Here is a 14,169-nt window from a genome sequence, read left to right as displayed (position 1 = left end):
AATTAGGTCTCACTGCTTCAACAGTGAATACTATTTTAAAAGATAGTGCAAATATAAAAGAATATGTTAAAGGATCAATGCAGTTAAGATCAACAGTGATCACAAAAAGCCTTCAGGTGCTATATCAAAGATGGAAAAGCTATTAATAATATGGATGGAAAATCAGATTCAGAAGCAAGTGCCCCTGAATCTAATGGCCATTCAAGCAAAAGCAAGAAGTATTTATGAAGATATTAAGTATAAGAACAGCGAGCCTCAAGCTAGGTTCATGGCAAGCAATGGGTGGTTTAATAGATTCAAGAATTGTGTAAGTTTCCACAACATTAATTGCACATTTTTGTAATTTTGTACAGTTAAATTTTTCCTGTTGTGAAATGAAAAAATTGAATAAATAATTCTGTTTACATGTTCGTTGAAACTTTTTTTTTTTTTGCTTCGGTAAAATTCGGTGTGCACAGTTGCAAGTGCTGCATAAGCCTTGAAGGAAATTCGACTTACGTAGAGTTCTGTGGAACACAACCATTACATAAGTTAGAGAGTGGTTGTATTAATCATGTAGAAGAGTATGAGAGAAATCTTTGCAGCTGGACGAAGTTATGACTCCAGGAGTGGATAGTAAACTTCCTGTTATACTAAAAAAGCCCATTGAGAATGTTAATGAGGTCATCATTAGACTCTGGGGGAACCCCTTAGATAGTAGAAACACTAATGTCTCCCCAATCCACAAAGGAAGTGTTAGCGTTAGTAGTGTCATATGATGCAAAAAAGCAAGCCTATACAACATCAGCTAAAAAAAAAAACACTTCTTATTTCACCTATCCATTCCCTCCAAAATTTTGTCTAGTTCTTTCTTGAATTTATTTAAGCTATCAACTTCCACAACAACAGATGGAAGTTTGTTCTGACTAATGGCAAATTTCTGCACATCTAGTCTGCAACTGGCTTTCCTCGATTTGAATTTATGCCCCCCTCCAGTATGTAATCAGAGCAAGAGGAAGAATCCCATTAGCATTGAGCTTGCTCAAACCATTTTGCTATTGCAAAATGGTTTGAGCAAGCCTCATTCAAAGCATTAAACACCTCAATCTGCTCACCTCACAGATTATTATCCAGATGCTGCAATTTGCAGAACTGAAGCCTTTCTTGTTAAGAACACCCCTTTATTCCCTTCACCAATCTCGTTTCCCTTCTCTGTACTCATTCCAGCAGCTCTACGTCCATCCTAAAATGAGGCCTCCAGACCTGTACTCAAGGTGTGGTGTGACTATTGCCTTATACAAAGAGATAATCAACACCTTACATCTGCTAGCAAAATTTCTGTATATCACTGACAAAATCCCATGAGCTGTCCTGGCAGCCAGTCTGCACTGCTCAGAGAACTTCATATCTGACTGCACAGTTACCCCCAGTTATTTTTCATTTTCCACTACCCTCTGTGTAGTACCACACAGTTGGTACATTACTCTGGGGTTACTTCTACCCATATGCAATAGTTTACATTTGTCAGTGTTAAACTTCAGTTGCCACTTCACAGACCATCTGCCGAACTTTTCTAGATCCTGTTGCAGTATCTATTAATGGAGTCTTTATCTCATGGCTATTCCCAACCTCGTATTGTTTGGCATTACAAGGATGCAAAATGGGATGACCTGCGAGATTTCTTTTCTTCTTTCCCTTGGCCACATTACTGTTTCAAAACTTCTTATGTCAATGTTTGCTCAGATCGTGTCAGTGAAATTATTCTTGTAGGAATGGAATCCTTTATCCCACACTCCACTTTAAAATCTCATCCCTTATCTAAACCTTGGTTTTCCAATAAATGTGCTAAGGCTGTTCAATGAGAAGAACGTTGCATATCATAATTGGCTTGTTTCCAATTCTCCAATTTCATTTTCTGCCTACACCAAAGCTTGCAACAATTGTAAAGCAGTTATTAATCAGTTCAAACTCGATTTTGAACAGGCTAAGAGTAGAAAACTTGCTTCTTGCCCTAATGGTAGCCGAGCATTCTAGTCCCTTGCCAGAGCTATTGGCCGCAACTTTTGCCCCTCTCTGCTCCCATCTCTGTCAAAATCAGATGGTTCTGTTGTCACTTCAGCCAAGGATAAAGCTGATCTGCTAGCATCTCATTTTGCTTCCAACTCATGTATTAATGATCTTGGTAAAACACTTCCCACCATTCCCAACACACTCCATTCAATGCCTCCTGTGGTCTTCATTCAAAAGAAAGTCAGAAGGAATTTGATGAATCTTGATGCTAAGAAAGCTCCAGGTCCTGATGGTATTTCTCCACTTGTTCTCAAAACCTTTGCTCCTGAACTTATTCCTGTTTTTTTTGCCACCTTTTTTCACTTTCTTATTCCAAAGGTGTTTTTCCTTCTGCTTGGAAATTTGCTCATATCCAGCTAATTGCTAAAAAGGGTGACAAATCCCTCACATCCAATTATTGTCCCATTGCAATTACTTTTACTCTTTCTAAAGTAATGGAGAAATCAATTAACTGCCAACTCTTAAACTACCTAGAAACCTTCCATCTGATCAACAGTATGGATTCTGTCAGTGTCGATCCACTGGTGATATTCTGCCTTATGTTACCCATTTATGGACAAATTCAATGACATCTCAAAGGCTTTCGATCATGTTTGGCACAGAAGCCTTCTAAACAAGCTTCCATCTTATGGTTTGCCAACTGTTTTTTTGTAATTGGTTATCCAGTTTTCTCTCTGATCGCTCACCGAAGGCGATGGTAGATGGCTCTCTGTCTTCTAACTTCTCCACTAATGCTGGTGCCCCTAAGGTTCAGTTCTTTCCCCCCACTCTTTTCCTCTTGTATATTAATGAGCTTCTTCCATTGACTGGAAATCCTATCCATAGCTTTGCCAATGATAGCAGATTGCATTCCACTTTTCATTTTGAGAAACCTTGCCCTGCTCAATCAGCTTCAACTTCTCGAAAATCTGCTACCAATTCCTTAAATGCCGATCGCCAGATAATTCTCCAGTGGGGCAAAGACAACTTAGTTGATTTCAATCCTTGTAAAACTCACTTGTCTTATATCTCGCAAAAAGGATTCTTATGCTCCTATGCTTATCTTTGGTGACACTCCGATTTCTAGGCAAAATGATATATATCTTTTTGGGGATTACCCTGACTTCTAATCTCTCTTGGCCCAAGCACATTACAAATATTGCTTCCTCTGCATCTAAAAAACTTGGTTTTTTCTTTCACTCTCGACATTACTTTTCTTCCAAACAGCTGTTCACTTTGTACAAATATTCCGCCCTACCATGGAATACTGTTTCCACATATGGGGCGGTGCCCCCAAAACCTCTCTCGGGCTTCTAGATTCCATTCAGAAGAGGGCAGTTAGGTTAATTAATGACGCCTCTCTAACAGAGTCTCACCACTCGCTGTCTCATAGACATACTGTTTCTGCTGCATGCCTTTTCTAGAGATACTTCCATGGGCACTGTTCTTCTGAATTGGCTTCTATAATTCCTGCTCTCTCTTTCAAAACGGTCTGAACACGTGCCACCACCAACCAACATCCATTTACTGTCCAACTTCAAACTCACAGGACCAACTTTTCATCTTCCTCATTTATTCATTCAACTTCTGTTTTCTTCAACAACCTTCCTTCATACATATTTTCTGAAAATTACAGTCTACAGAAGCTCAAGTCTAATGTCAACAAATATCTTCTTTCTTCTTCTCAACTTCCAACCCAAGCACAGGTTGGAAGTTCTAATACCTCTCGTGTTTCAGGTTTTCATAAAAAAAAAGTAGCATGCTATCGTTACTATCATTAACAACCCTGCCAATCTTTATATCATCTGTAAATGCGGACATTAAGCCTGCTATACCTTCATCAATGTCATTGATAAATATAGAAAACAGTGGGCCCAACACCAAACTATGGGAGACTCCACTAATAACAGTAGTCCACGAAGAGCAGTGTCCATTGATTACCACTCTCTGTCTTCTCCCACTCAACCATCTCTTTATCCATAGCAGCAACCTGCCATTAATTCCACACTGCTCCAATTTGTACATCAGTCTTTTTTGTGCAACAGTATAAAAAGCTTTCTTGAAATCCAATTAAAAAAGCAGCAGCCATTACAAATCCATTGCAGGATGGAAGCTTCCTCAACAATTCATTTTGAGGGAAATGGACTATTATCTGCCACGCTGGTCCATGTTGGCGGATCGAATGTATTTAGAAGTCAGTGGCATGAACCCCAGTCTACTCAAAGAGTGTGTGCTACTTCATTCCCGCTCCTGATTACTCAGCTATGGAGACCTTGAGGGAACAATTTGAGTCCCTGAAAAAACGAGTGCTTGCCCTCGAAAATAATGCATCTGGGAGCTCGTCAGGGACTCAAAACTCCAGCAATCTACCAAGTGATGCACACCCGATTCGAGCCTCAAAACAGAAAAACCAAGTGCAAACTACTCTGGTTAAAAAGGACATTGTATTATTAGGAGACTCCATTGTCAGGGAAACGGGGAATATTTTTTGTAATAAAGATAGGTGGAGGAGAACCAGGGTATGTCTGCCGGGAGCAACTATTGATGATGTCACCAACAGACTGTCAGATTTTAAAGGGGGTAAAGAAAATATTATTATTCATGTGGGGACAAACGATATTAAACGTACACGATCTGACGATTTTTTGGAAAAATACAGGACCATGCTGAGGAAATGTCGCGAGCTAGGCCATAATGTCTATGTGTCTGCAATTCTGCCCAGACACGATAGGAGGAATTATATGTTAAGAGCCTTGTGGATTAACTCAAGACTTGAAGGAATCTGCAAGGCTTTAGGGGGTAAATTTCTATCAGCATGGCCCACACTTGTAGGTAGAAGGAATTTCTTTTGTAGAGACGGGATACACTTAAACAAAGGTGGTGCAAAAGTTTTTGCCAGTATTATTGAGGATACCTTAAAGGTTCAGGGAAACTGCTAGTTAGGGGGGATGTGGGTAATACTGACACGCGTTTATCTGATAATATTGGTCAAAGTAACTCTTGCACATACCTCAAGAGTTCTTATCTGTTACCCCAACTGGACGTATTATCTAGATGTTCTGGGGGCACAAACGTTTCACGTGGGCGGGTAGCTAATGCCAGGGAAGAGAGCCTAAAAAACTTCAAGGGTTGTGTTAGGGTTGTTAAATATACAAGAACAGTAAATCTTAATTGTTTATACAGTAACGTTAGAAGTGTCGTCAATAAAATGAGCGAATTCGAACTGCTGGTTAAAACAAGTAACGTGGACATAATAGGGCTTACAGAGACGTGGTGCCACCCGGAAATTGGGGATGATGAGTTTCAGTACGGCTTGTATAACGTATTTAGGAAGGATAGGTTAGATAGAAGGGGTGGTGGGGTAATGCTTCTTATCAGAAGCAGCCTGAGTGCGACGATAGCTTTCCCGGATTCAGACGTCTCACATGCTAGTATAGAGTCTGTATGGTGTGAGATAGTTGGAAACAAAGGTATAATGCGAGTAGGAGTAATCTACAGACCAGGTGATTGTGAAGATTATGACAAAAGCCTCTACATGCAAATGGAATGGGCAAGTAAGCGTCAATGCCTTATTATGGGTGATTTCAATCTGCCTCTAATTGATTGGAGTAAATGGGAAGGAAACTCGACATGGGGAACAAAATTTTTAAATCAACTAGATGACTGTTATTTGTATCAACATGTCAGGGAAAATACTAGAGAAAAGAATATCCTAGACCTCATCATCACACATGAATCAGATGACATAACAGGGCTGACAGTAGAGGAACCAGTAGCAGGAAGTGATCACGGAGTTCTACGGTGGATGATGACGAGAGAGGTAGCAGAAGTAAAAGGCAAAGGAATGGGTTTTAATTTCAGAAAAGGAAATTACGATGCCTTAAGGTACTACATGGCCTCTATTAACTGGGTAGATATCGCGCAGAGAATGAATACAATTGAACTGTGGTACGCTTTTAAAACATTAATCACAGATGCCTTGAATGCGTATATACCATTAAAAAAATACTCCACGAGGAGGGTTCCAAGTTGGATGACTAGTGAAGTTGCCGCATTACTTGAGCAGAAAAAGGTGGCATGGAAAGGTTACAGAACAATAAAAAGTACTGAAGCCTATAACAGCTACAAGGTGATGTGTAATAGAGCCACAGAAAAGGTTCGACAGGCAAAGGCAGTTTATGAGAAATCACTAGCAAACAGAGCAAAGAGGGGGGATAAAGAATTCTTCACATATATAAATGCCAAGAAGAGCAGGACAAACCAGATCGGACCTTTATGTAAGGGAAAGGGGATAGTAATAAATACACCAGCTGCCGTTGCAGATGAACTCAACAGTTATTTTGCATCAATATTTACAAATGAAAAGCCTTTTGTGGCAAAGGGAAATTGTGGGAGCGAAGTTAAAAAATATGTAATTAATGATATTGAAATTTCGCAAGATTATTTAATGAAAAAACTTTCGAGCCTACAGACCAGTAAGGCTCCTGGAGTTGATGGAATATACCCTATAATCTTAAGAGAGGCAGCAAGCGAGTGCATTGAACCATTGAGGCTAATTATGCGAGCATCATTAGACTCTGGGGAGATTCCCTTGGATTGGAAAAGTGCAAATGTATCTCCCATACATAAGGGTGGCTCTAAAAGTGAAGTTGGAAATTATCGACCTGTTAGTCTGACTTCAGTAGTAGGGAAAATCATGGAGGCAATGATCAAGGGTGGAATTCAGGATCATTTGGATCGAATTGAAATTCTCAAGGATACTCAGCATGGTTTCGTAAAGGGAAAATCATGTTGAACAAATCTGGTTCGCTATTTCGAAAGGGTCACTCACGAGCTGGATTTAGGGAATAATTTCGACATTGTTTATTTAGATTTCAGCAAAGCTTTTGACTCAGTCCCACATGAGCGGTTGCTTTATAAGCTGGAACAGGTTGGAATCACTGGGAAAATCCTTAGATGGATAGAAGGATGGCTTCAGGGCAGGAGGCAGAGGGTTGTGATAAATGGCTATTCCTCAGATTGGGTTGATGTGAGAAGTGGGGTTCCCCAAGGATCAGTATTAGGACCACTGTTGTTTTTAATTTTCATAAACGACATTGATGAAGGGATAGAGGGCGTGATGTCTAAATTTGCAGATGATGTTAAAATTGGGAGAGTAGTTAATGATCACTGTCAAGCTGAGCTTCTTCAGAGAGACCTAGATAGACTTCAGGAATGGTCAGAAAAATGGCAGCTGTGCTTTAATCCAACAAAGTGTAAGGTATTACACCTGGGAAACAGTAATCCCAAAAAAACTTATTCACTTGGTGGAGTTCAACTAAAGCCAGTACTGGAGGAAAGGGACTTGGGTGTTACGATACGGTCAGACATGAAATTCTCTGAGCATTGTAAACAGGTTGCAAGGAAGGCCCATGGTGTCCTATCGATGATCTATCGAACTTTTGCAAGTAGAGATAGGGACGTGATAATCCCATTATATAAGGCTTATGTTAGACCACACTTGGAATACTGTGTTCAAGTATGGAGACCGCACCTGAAGAAAGACATCGAGCTTCTTGAAAGGGTGCAAAGAAGGGTAACTCGCCTGGTGAGATCGGCAAAAGGGCGTCCTTATGAAGAAAGACTTCGAATATGTGGGTTGCAGAGTTTGGAAACTAGACACCTTAGAGGAGATTTGATTGAGGTGTTTAAGGCTCTGAGAGGCATCAGTAAAATGAATGAGGACAAAATTTTCAAGATTATAAATGATGCTAGAACTAGGGGACATAAATTCAAGTTACGGGGGGAAATGTTTAGATTGGATTGCAGGAAGTTCTATTTTAGCCAGCGAGTTATAAATTACTGGAATAAGTTGCCTTCATGGGTGGTAGAGGCCGACAGTTTGGGGAAATTCAAAAGTCATCTGGATAGTACTTTCGGGTAAGGGAAGCACATAGGATGATAGGTTTAATTTCCTTTTTATTTTATTTTTTTTATTTATTAATTATTATTATTTAGTTATTTATTTATTATTATTATTTTTTTTTTTTGTTTTTATCATTGTTTTGTTCGGATTTTTTTTTTTGGCTGGTGCAGCATAAGCCATAGGCTTTCTTGCACCATGCGGCCGTTACTAATACTAATACTAATACTAATACCTGAAATCCAGGTATAAGATATCAAAGTTATTTTTTGCATCCAGTTCCTTTGTGATCACATCATAGTATCCAATCTAATTGGTCAAATAAGATTTTCCCTTAACAAATTCATGCTGTGTCTGAACTATATCCTAAGGATATAGTTCAGACAATGCATGAATCCTAAGGATACAATATGTGCTCATCTTGATTTAAGTTTCCTAGACAAATTCAATGACATCTCAAAGGCTTTCGATCATGTTTGGCACAGAAGCCTTCTAAACAAGCTTCCATCTTATGGTTTGCCAAAAGGCTATTATATAAACTGGAAAAAATCGAAGTAATGGTAAGACCTTTCGTTGAATCAAGGGCTAGCCAAAAGATAGGAGACAGAATAAATGAACATACGTGAGAGTGGTATATGCATTCATTTAGTGCTGGGGTCACTTCTGTTCCATATCTTCCTTAATGTCACTGAGGAGGGGTTTCGGGGGAGTTATCAAAGTTTGCTGATGATTTAAAAGTAAGAAGGGTGGTTAACAAGTGCAGAACTAGGTCATTTTGAATCAAAATGACCTAGATCAGATGCACAGATGGTATAAAAAATGACAACTGAAATTTAATGCTTCAAAATTAAAGGTCAAAATTTCCACTTTGGGAACAAAAATCCAGGAGTTACAAACTAAGGGGAGTAAAATTAAAAGTGGTCCAGGGCAAAAAAAAAAAAATGCTTGGGGATTATGATTGTTGGACATGAAATTTTCTATGCAGTGTAAACAGGCAGCTAGGAATTCACATGATTGCTTGTCTGCAGTATATAGGACCTTTGCAAGTAGGGAAAAAATGTCATTATCCCTTTATAAGACAACGGTGTTACTGCATTTACAATATTGTATTTGGCTCTTGGTAACACACTTGAAAAAAGACTAAAAACTTCTTGAAACTGGTCAGAGAAGGGTAATCAGATTGGTTTGGGATACTAATCGACATCCAAATGAAAAATGGCACTTAGAAAATGTGGACTGCAAAGCTTGGCAACTAGAAATTTTGTGGGGTGGGGGCTGTTAGAAGTATATAGTGCCCTGAAGGGAATCTGTAAAATGAATGAAGAAGGTATATTTCACTGGCAAAAGAGAGAAGAACTAGTGTGCATAAATACATAATTCTGGAGGTAACAGAAGTCTAAATCGATGAAGTTTACTTTCAGCCGCATGTAGTCAACTGCCTGCAGCAGTAGTCCAGGCTGATAGTTTGGTAAAATTCAGAGTGGAGTTGGAAGTGCCTATCCAATTGCATGTGACATGCAATTGGATAGGAGGATAGGAGTCCAATTGCATCCAATTGGATAGGAGGATAGGAGTCCAATTGGATGCAATTGGACTCCTATCCTCCTATCCAATTGGGTATGAATGAGATTTTTTTTTTAATTGTCAGATGCAGAAAAAGCCTGCTTCCTTGCATCATTTAGTTATTGTAATACTAATGAGTTTCCTGTCACTCTGTAACTAACTGTCCTTCCTGTGCTGTCTGTATTGCCATCTTCTGCCAACCTCACTAAATGCCTTTTCATCCACCTTGTTATCCTCCTCCTGTGCCACCTTTTAAAATACACTTGTGGCTTGGATGATGAATGCCTTGAAAGTTCCCCACATTTCAACTGTATTTCTTCCCAATTGAAAGTCTAAGAAATTCCTTGCTCTACAATAATCTCCTTTCTTGAAATTAAAATCCTTGCCCAGTGAAATCTCATTTTTATGTTCACTTCATGATACAGTGGTTAATCACTGCTAACAGTTCCTGAACTGTCATATTTGTGATATTTACCCATATTGCTGGTGGTGACTGTATAAAAAATATTTGTGCCCCTTATACTTTCCCTGATACATTGATACAGATAAGTCATCAATCTGATTTAAAAAAATTTACCCCACAGGTCAAGTTACAATTTACAATTTCCAATTAGTGAGTGACAGTTAATCTCTCATAACATTCAGAGATTATTTACACATTTAAGTTACACATAGAGACTTTTATTGTATTCATTGCTGTTGTGCAGTACTGCAGAAACCACAGACTCAATACTCTTCTGATATTGATTGAAATCTGGATACAGCTTGACAACTCTTGCCAACCAAATTTACAATGGAGATTCAGTTTTTTTAGTCAATATAGTCCCTTCTCAATCTCTCTGTCATACTAGAGTTGGTACCATAGAGTTTATCCATCTTTTTTCAAAAAAAATATTTAAGCTACATTAAAATCAGAATTTTTTAAAAATTCTGTGAATATTTGTGGTGAACATTTGAAAATAGTTTGCCAGAATTGTTCAGTTAACCATAAAAATAAAAGCAAAATTTATTCTGTAGGGTTTAAAAAGGTTGCCTTCTTGTCAATCACAATTACAAAAGACCAATGAGAGATATGTACAAAGGCAATACATGATGAATGTCAAAACAAGTTGATGTGGTAATCAACTTGTTTTGACATTCATGATAGATTTTTTATCACATAGATTTTTTATGTGATAAAAAACAAAAAAAAAACAGTGTAAGTATTATATGTTGTACCATTGAGATTATTTGTATGCTGATACATTCCATGAAGTGTTACAACTTCAAATATTTAATACATTCATAGTAAAAGCTGTATAACCTGAATAAATTTTGTGAATTGTGGACTTAGTTTGGCAGCCAGTTGGCTTTCTATTGTGAATTTCTAAGATCAAAGCATGTTTACTTATGGTAGCCGAAAGTCTGCTATCCAGTTGGGCATCCATTCAGAAAACAAGTAACTTAAATATAATCATATTTGGAGAACCAATTCTTCATCCAGTAACACTATCCGGAGAACAAGTTTTTGAACTAAATTGAAACAGATCGATTTTGGAAAAAAAAAAAAAAAAATTCTATTACCTCTCAGTATCATTGAAGTTATAAAGAAATAGATATTTGCAGATCATTTCCATTAGTTCCATTTTTTGTCAGTTATGTGAGAACCTCCCACATACTATTATGAAAGAAATAATAGAATTGAATTAGTGGTTCTTCAGTTAGGAACTGACCAAGGAGCTTGAAATATAACATAATTATTCCAAGTCATGTTTGACATTTTAACATTCCTCATAGAAATTCTGAGTGTGAGAAATTCAGCCAGTTGAAAAAAAAAAAAAAAAAAAACAGAGTTCAGATCTCTTTCTGGTGCAATTTTGAAAATGCTCTTGACAGCCAAATCTACTACAGTATCTTTTTTGAAGCAATCATAATCAGTTGATGTCTAAAAGGCAATCCAAATAGAAACCAACAAACAGAAAAATGTTAAGTAAGCTATTGTTTAAAAGCATGCTGTACTACTTTAAACAATCCTATGGCTATATTTAATATAAAGTATGCATTTTGTCATTGAAATTTAATATCTAGCACATTGTGAGCACTAAAAAAACTTGTTTTTTTTTGCCTGCTTTGAGTTAACCTACTGTTTTTCTGCTGCCTACAAATAATTAATCTCCAGCCTAATGAAAGTCAAAGGTTGGCAGTTGTTAGGGTATAAAATCTTCATTGAAATAGCTTTTGATCAGAAGCATAACCCTCCAGTCCTACCTATTTTTTTTTTTTTTTTTTTTTTTTATGCATGTAGTAAGTTTCAAAATATAATTTATTTCCTATATCACCAAATCTCAGTTCGCCCTCTTATATCACATTTGTTGACCAATCAATAACTTGATTCTTCCATTTTTTTTTGGCAATACTTCTAACATTACTCTATAAACAGTTTCAGGTTTGTATTTGCTTGTTACAGTACTCACTTTCATGATAGGTTCCATGTAATTACTCAAGCATGTAATGCTGTTGCTAGTCTGTTGTGTTGGTTGGTTTTGTCATGTTCTTTTACTAATGACTGACAATCTATGGACCTTTGGAGCCACAGCTCACCTTGGATTCGAGAAACCTCTTATTTGATCCCTTGAGTAACGTGACCTTCACCTGTGTCATCAAAGAGTTGCATATCTATATCTCCCTCCCCACCAGCACATTCCCTGAACTCTTAAAAAGACTCTTCAGTGACATTGGCAATGATCCATGCACTTCCTCTGCTGAAATGTATGCCATCCCCTGCAAAATGAATTGCTCCTACCAACTAGTTAGTAGGTAGAGGAACTTACTAGGCAAAACTGATAAAAAATATCATCCAAGAAGGTTTGCAGATTCTCTGAAGCTTAGGGTTAATTGATGAGGTTGGATCATGCAGTCCCTCATATCATGCCTGAACAGGATTGCAGACATGATTATATTGCCCTAACTCGCAACATTTTTTCAGCCTAACCTTGTACTTTTAAACCAAGTTCTCAATTTGTATACATTTTAATGTCATTAGTAATCATATACATATAACCAACCACATTGGTTCCCTTTTGACATGACAACAGTTTAGTCAGGTCTCAAGGGAACTAACATTTTTTTGTGAGATTTCTATAGAAGAGGCATTACCTTGTAATAACTGTTTATTCAGTTCCTCCTATCCATTGGCCTGATAACAGGATTCTATAGCATCCACAAATGTAACCTACTGTTTAAGGGTTTAGTAATTGATTTTACTGGATAGTTGGGGATATTGTAACCTTTTGCAAGTATTTTTATAAACTAAAGTTGAAAAAGTTTATCCTTCAATTTAAGTTTTCATTTATCTGTATCAATATTGATTTAGTATCTGTTATGGCATTTATGGACTATAGTAAAATATTATTTTCATTATCTGATGTATTATTTTTAGAACGAGGCACTTGGGCCAAAATAGCAGCAGGAGAGATATCATCTTCATCGCCATTTCGAACAAGAGATTTTCACCCACATCCTCCTCCTCCTAATGTTCCTCTGGAAGCTTCAGAATCTAGTAGTGAAGGTGAAAGTATCTTTGAGACTGTAAAAGCTCTTGGACGGCACCTACTAGAAAATGTTGAACCAAAACAAGCAGCTAAACAAACCAAATCGCATCGTAAGAAATGGAAAAGAGTGCTCTTCTCTCTTCATGAATCAAGTTCATCAGATTCTGTTGGCAATGAATCCTCTGATCACTTTTCACCCAGAATGTTTAGAGAAAGAAGAAGCAGTACGCCATCTCGAAGGCCACCTAATCAGAGACATAAATATCGACACTCAACTAGTGACACTGGATTTTCTTCACCACCAACAACAGCAAAAGACACCCTACGTGATCATACTCCACTGAGTCAGCAGTTTGTTAAGATTAGAGAATGTAGGTATCATGTTAAGAGTAAAACAGACCACATGCTTTCAAGTAATAATTCAAATTCTCATCATTCTCGGCCAAGGACATTACATGATCCATTTCAATTATGTACTGAGGATAGACTAAATAATTTTTCTCTTAGTTCAAGAAAACACAAAAGAGGACCTTCCTTATCTTCACATGGAAGGGGATTATTTAGTAGGGAAAGAAATGAGCCACAATTGAGATCATGGAGTCTTGATCGAGATGCTTTATAAAGAAATCAAATAAACTACCTCAAATTAGCTTGCACCTTTATAAATTTATATTTGTGACCTAAAAAGTATAACTGCCTTTTAGTCTCAAATATGTATGGAATTAGTATTACTATTTTCTTAGAATTTAAGGTAAGCAACAGCAACAGTTGACTTATATTAACAACACTTCCTTTTATACAAAATAGGACAAACCAAAAAAAAAATTTTTTCTTGATTATGTTGCAGCATCTTTAATTTTTAAAAATTTAAGTTTATTTTATTGTTGTGTAGTGTACCCATTGATTATCCAAACATTTTGAGTTTTAATCAAGAAAAAATGTATTGTTAAAATTTATTAGAATAATCTTTATAATTATATATGCTGATATTGACAATTTTTTAGCCTTAAAATATTATTATATTATGAAACATCCCTTTGATACTAAAAATCCATGTATGTAATTCATTATTTTTCTTTTATTTCATGTTTAAAATTTTATTTGTTATTCACATTCTTGATATGCCTTATATATGAGAATGGCATA

At 37.1% G+C, this 14,169-nt stretch overlaps 1 protein-coding gene across 2 annotated transcripts in view; it reads left to right on the top strand.

The window, feature by feature from the left end:
* LOC150079387 (mitogen-activated protein kinase kinase kinase 20-like) overlaps positions 1-13,672 on the top strand; it is a 269,330-nt gene extending 255,658 nt beyond the window's left edge. Inside the window, exon 20 of one of the 2 annotated variants that reach the window (XM_090382216.1) lies at positions 12,912-13,672. In XM_090382216.1, the coding sequence (XP_090238342.1) occupies positions 12,912-13,645 (734 nt within the window). In that variant the 3' untranslated portion in view covers positions 13,646-13,672. The remainder of the gene's footprint in view (positions 1-12,911) is intronic. The other variant, XM_090382217.1, reaches the window with a different exon arrangement.
* The last annotated feature ends 497 nt before the right edge of the window (positions 13,673-14,169 follow it).

This window comes from Mastigoproctus giganteus, chromosome 10 (assembly GCF_048544385.1).
Source record: "Mastigoproctus giganteus isolate SK-2022 chromosome 10, ASM4854438v1, whole genome shotgun sequence".
Classification (NCBI taxonomy): Eukaryota; Metazoa; Arthropoda; class Arachnida; order Uropygi; family Thelyphonidae; genus Mastigoproctus; species Mastigoproctus giganteus.
The sequence above is the reverse complement of the archived record's forward strand: the minus strand, read 5'-3'. Positions and strand labels throughout refer to the sequence as shown.